The following is a 6,057-nucleotide window of genomic DNA, read 5'->3' as shown; positions in this document are numbered from 1 at the left end:
GTAACAACAAAGCATGATATTTTTTTTTTGCATTTAAAGTCCTATTTATATGATAGTAAATTCTGTGCTTTGCTAAATTATAAAACCCGTTTTTTATTAATGTGCATATCTATGATTTAATTTTCAAATGCGAGATTCATATACGCTAGAAATCACACATCTTACTTAATTTTAAAAACAGGTCCTGTAATTTGTGTATAATGAAAACATGAATTACGCTTCATTGTGGACGATGCAATACACATCACAGTTTTGATAAAGCTCATTAGGTTTATATTGAGAACACTCAACTGAACAAGATGTGTTGTACCTGGCTAAGTATTTGCCACACATAATCAGGCGAATACTTGCAAATACTTTATGTGTCGCAAAAAAATAAACAAAAAAATTGATGAGTGACACATTTTCGAAAAAAAAATCCTTATCAAGTAGTACAATTATTCACGACATGTGTCGTCATTGACCCAGCCACATGTCTTTGTCTTTCTATTGTAACTACAGATTGCATTGTCTGCATAACATGAATCGTTAGATTTTGGAACACATGTTTTATCAGTTGCTTTACGTGACACCTAAAAGTAAAGGAAAAGATTGCATTAAATTATATATGTGCAATGTTTCAATCGAAGTTGCAAAAAACTCCTCACACGTCAAATCAAGCGATTCAAGTGAAAAATAAATGTATATGATATGTTTGCTGGTTGAAATAACGTGAAATCCAACTATGATAATAAAGTTGTAGTTATCAATTTTTGGCCAATAAAACACCTAAGTAATGTCACGGTTATTTAAAACAGATGTTTTAGAACAAAGATTTGCACAAAAAATAAGCATTGACATTTGGTTTCATATTTGGGCTTTATGTACAAATGGCATATGTACCTATATACATTATTCATAGCACATATTTACCTTACATCTACAGTTTTGTCTATAGGATAACTTTCCCCTCTTCAACCACATATACATGTGTTGTTGTACCGTCATTTTAGAATATTCAAGCCGGAACATGAAAGCACGTATAGAAAACTTGCCATCATTACCACCATGTGCTGAAATCATTACAAAGGTATAATAAGTCAAAAGATGCAATGTTCAAGTAGACATTTAACATAAAGTTTAGAATTGCGATAATTATAGATTATACTTCATACATCACAAATTTCGATTGGATAAGCATAATGCGTTATTTTGGGCTATTCCTTTCTACCTCTGCCCCCTTAAAATTACTGGTAGTTTGGATATATCACCGTGGAATATTACCTTCTCATTATCGTTTACTTCTTTGATTTTTTTTTGCTTTTGCTGAATTATATAAATGTTAATATATTTGCAAATTTTATTTCAATTGACTTTTACTAAATCTGAGGAACTAGGTTTTAATGGAGTCCGAGTTGCTCATTTACTTTTGTTACTTCGTCTGTTTTAAATTTATTTATTTATGTCTCTTTTGTGTTTTAAAGATTATGCACATTTATATGAAAGTGTGAAGTAATAAAAAGGGGTATTCAGTATAATATAACACATATTGCCTGCGGCAGATGATGATACACCGAGCAACACACTCAGAAAAAATATCAACGACTACTGCAGGCAATATGTGTATAATATCAACGAAAAAAAATCTACACGTTAGTGGAAAATAAGAGAGTTCTGACGAATCATAAAAGTCATACAGAAAATAATATTTCTCTAATTTTAATCGGTTGCACATCTTTTAACCGGTATTAGAAAACAGTTCACATCTCTGTCGAGATTCGAAATCTCAGGCGCTGATGGACTGGTGTAGAAAATGACAATCGGTCTTTGTTTGATTGTTTCGCATTTTCTATAAAATTTCATTGATCGAAAGCAACGTGGTGTCGTGTCTTACGTTGTTCTCCCTCCACAAATGTTGACGTCATAAACAGACAATAGCTGTAATTTCCGCCATTACACATATACCGGATGACGTCTAAGATTCCGTTGAAAAAATAAAAGAAACAGAGTCTACAACTGTCTATATCCAAAGGAATCCCCGATACTTGTGCCTTTATGGGTTATTTGGAAATAAAAACACGCAAGTTTTCAGTCAATTGATGACGTTTTTTAGCGGCGGTAAGTCATGTTGAGCTCTGTGATAAGCAAATTGATGAATGCACAAAAACTTGAAAACATACAAAAACATACGCAATCACTTCTTTGAATTATTTTGTCAATATGTATACTCGTACTTTTTAGGCGTATCAAGCAAAATATACCGTCTTCCACTTACCACCAAGGGCATACACCTTCCCTATAGTTAACGTTATTCCGCATGCTGCACCACTATCTGGAGTATAAATGTTTTTCACTTTCCCAACATCCGTTCTCTTGAATCCCTATGATATTAAAATGCAAAAGGTGTCGAATTATAGTGTAGCGGTATTTTTTGTTGTTTTTGTTTTTGTTTTGTTTTGTTTGGTTGTTTGTTTGTTTGTTTGTTTTTTGTTGTTTTTTTATTTGTTTGTTTGTTTGTTTGTTTGTTTGTTTTTTTTTTCTCGCGGGGTGCTTATGTTGACGTATTTCGGCAGTCTGTCTATAAACACCAAAATACGTATCGACAAATATTTAGTCTATGCTAGAGAAATTAATGCACCATTTAGCAGCCGCAAAGATTAAAAAAGGAATACATTTTTGCATACCGTTTTGCCTCAAAATCGGAGCATTTCACATCAGTAAATATAAGCCGCCATTTGATATAATATTTAACCGTCTTCTTTTAAATTTACTTATTACCATTAAATCTTATTTAGTTCATTTCTAAATCGTGTTCAATAAACCTATCATTGATGAACATTACCATTGATTATTATCAAAACGTTTTGACAGACAATAAATTTGAACTTTTCAGTTTATACGGCATGAACCAACACTGTTTAACATTTTTAAACCATACTCTATTCCCTTATTAGATTTTATCTACTTCTATGATAGGAACAAACACTGACATAGTTCTTCTTTCATTTCGTCATCCGCTTAATATGTCACTGAATAATGCTAAGTCTGAGACTATCTTCACCTTTACAATTCAAGAGAGTCTATATTAAGTACACTGCAAATTCTAGACCACTTATTCACAAATATAGGATACTACTGACACAAAGACATAGCCTTATATAATTATCTAGTCTTAGAAATCGACAAGGAAAACTATCAACCAAGCTACATGACAAACTTTTCATTCCATATTGTCAACTTTCTTTTCACTTGTGGCAACATGCGTATGAATTTTTTATATCACAAGTTATGCCAGAGCTTGCTTTAACAAAACAGACTTTGTTCCGCACTAGATTTCTAACAATAAAGCTGCAGGAATACAGTTATGTTGCTCATGATAAAAGTCATCACTACATAAATTGGATGGACGACATCATGAACTCTTGGATAGTTATGGCTTGTCCTTCTGCTCCATTTGTTCACAATAACGCAGTTTTCTTTCCTCTTTCGTCTACCCGAATTTGACTTTTTTTTTATCAATACAGTGGGTGTTTGTAGGAAATAAAAGGATGCCTGTCCTACGGGTGCACTTGGTCTCTGCTCCAAATTGTTAAAGGAGTCCGAGTTCTTCATTTACTCTTAAAATATGGCGATACAATTTTCTGGGGAAAAAAGGTTAAATAAATACTTGATGAGTATGGTTTGTCTTTTGTTTGGAACGAACAACACGAGCATAATGCATCTTGGATATTTTTTACAAGCAAGCTAAGCCTTATAAACAAATTTCAACAGCCGTGGAACTCAAAACTGAAAAACTCACCTTAATCTTTAAATTATAGATTGTATAAAGACGATTTTGAAACTGAAAACTATTTCAAAAGTTTAGATCACATACATATTGTTACTCTTTGTAGATTTAGAACCTTGAATAATAACCTTCCCATTTAAAGTGGGGTTGTCAAAATATAAGTAGAGAAAATAGAAAATGTCATTTATGCAATTCGGGGGATATTGGGGGATGATATTTTTTAGCGCACATCGTTTGATAGTAGCAGAAAAATGCCTCTCGCAGAAAAAATTGTTAAGAGACCAAATGTTACTACATTTAAAGCTATGATGAATAGCTCATCACCTTCTGTTCTTAACAATTTGTGTAAATTTATGAGACAAATTACAAAGACGTTGTCTCCATGGTAGTTCTCAAAATTTATGTATATAGAAATTCATCACGAATGTGATTCAATATTATTTCTTCCAATCCATATACACTAATCAACTGCTTATGCATATTATGTATATATGTAAATTGTATTACTTGTTTTCTGTATTATGTTATTATGGTAATCTCTCTACGTGTTTTGTTAGCTATTTCAGGTGATGACGTGTGTGTATCTGTTTTTCCTGTCTCGTCCTAATTCTTGGATCGCATTCTTTTGATTTCCGTTGGAATATTTGTCAACTTGCTTAATGCATATTGAACATGACAAAAAGAAACTGTTTAACTTTCTTTTAGGAAATAATTCTGATTTTGTAATAAAAAATGTTATTTAAGCATTTATGGTTTTACTGACTGCTCAAACATTCTTTCAAAAATGCATTCTCAGTAACTATTTTCAAATACTTATTAATCACATATTGTCATGCGAGATTTCATTGTCATAAAAATACAAATGTATGCATTTACCTGTAAAAATTTATTTTTAATTTTGGTCTACATGTTCCAAAACGCTTATTCGAATAACATATATTTTGATTAATTAGTTTATATTTACATTTATAGCAGCCAGAACTCTGACTCTGTATCTCCTAACGCCGTTTTTGACATTAGTACTAAGTACCTGTCCAACCATAACTGAAAAAAATGATAAAAACGATAAATAAATAACACAAAATCCTAAAATCATCACTCAAATATTAGTCCATATAAAATATAGACACTGTCACTGATAAAGTGATTCAATGGTGTAGAAAAACCAACCTAACAAACGATGTTTTTTTTTCAGTCTAGTTAAGCTATATTTTTACATAACAATTATGATTTCCATTTTCAGATCTGCACTTTTGAGAAAATATAATTGCATCTCCCACTAAAATCAATTTTTTGAAATACTGTCACTTAATATATATAAAGTAGATTTACTGATAAAAAGCTTCAGTAAAATACTAAAGTATGAGGTGGGACATTACAAAAACATTTCTTTTTTAAATGTTTATAAAAATGTTTGAACATAAGTAACATAATGTTTATTTTACTATTTCACTTTTACCATCACGTAAAAGTTAACGTAATGGTGGTTAAAATGTTTTGGTAACTCTTGCATATTGTTCATTACAATGAAGATACAATAAAACAAATCTATATGTAGTATATGATACTGATTTTTTTTTTTATTTTCAATTCAAGAAAATGGTTATGATTTTTCTCTCTCTCTACAAATAAGTACAATACATTCCTGCGTGTCCAAAGAAAACAAAGGATATTTATTTTTATTTATTTTATTTAATTTTATTTTTCTATTTTTCAAAATTCAAACATGCTAAGACACTTACTAAACTTTGCAGAACAAAACTGGTTCTGAGGATGAAATACATAATCAGGTCCTGGTGGACTACATTCCTCTGACAAATTTACAGCAGTCAAAATTAGAAGAAAACGTCCAACTACTTTAAAAATAGTCATTTTTGTTCATCAAGCAGTGTATATTACGTTAACACATTACACTTATGACTTTCAGCTGGTGCTTAATCCGCTCCAAATCTCTTTTCACGTCTTGTTTTGTATAAGCTGTATTTAGTATAATATTCAATTTATATGTAATAAAAGGAAGGAATTAGCCTTAAAAGCAAGCGAGGCATTCAGTAGGATTCCTTTTAAATAAAGTGAAATTCATGTTAGTTTCCACTTCTGTTAAATTTGATTTTGGATTTTTTTTATCTGTGGGAGTCAGCAAAAGATATTCCAAATATGTTTTATTTTATCGGTTTGAATAGTCCTGGGTTCGGCGTGGAATGTCTGGTTTTAGCATTATCGGCAGTAGGTTTATTTTTTAAATGGCCGGGGAGTTCTGATCAGATAACATAAACGTCTTTAAAATGTTT

At 31.2% G+C, this 6,057-nt stretch overlaps 1 protein-coding gene across 1 annotated transcript; it reads right to left on the bottom strand.

Annotated features, from left to right (window-relative positions):
• Positions 1-344: 344 nt before the first annotated feature.
• On the bottom strand, positions 345-5,712 carry LOC148608433 (metalloproteinase inhibitor 2-like). The gene is made up of 5 exons (XM_088545432.1): positions 5,509-5,712; positions 4,731-4,810; positions 2,255-2,360; positions 913-1,052; positions 345-572 (listed from the first exon to the last, which is right to left on the bottom strand). The coding sequence occupies exons 1-5, from the start codon at positions 5,636-5,638 to the stop codon at positions 438-440; spliced, it is 591 nt and encodes a 196-aa protein (XP_088401558.1). The 5' UTR covers positions 5,639-5,712; the 3' UTR covers positions 345-437.
• Between the last annotated feature and the right edge of the window lie 345 nt (positions 5,713-6,057).

This window comes from Perna viridis, chromosome 9, assembly GCF_037379345.1.
Source record: "Perna viridis isolate PV_CMFRI_1.1 ecotype Kerala chromosome 9, ASM3737934v1, whole genome shotgun sequence".
Classification (NCBI taxonomy): domain Eukaryota; kingdom Metazoa; phylum Mollusca; class Bivalvia; order Mytilida; family Mytilidae; genus Perna; species Perna viridis.
This window is presented reverse-complemented; position numbering and strand designations above follow the sequence as displayed.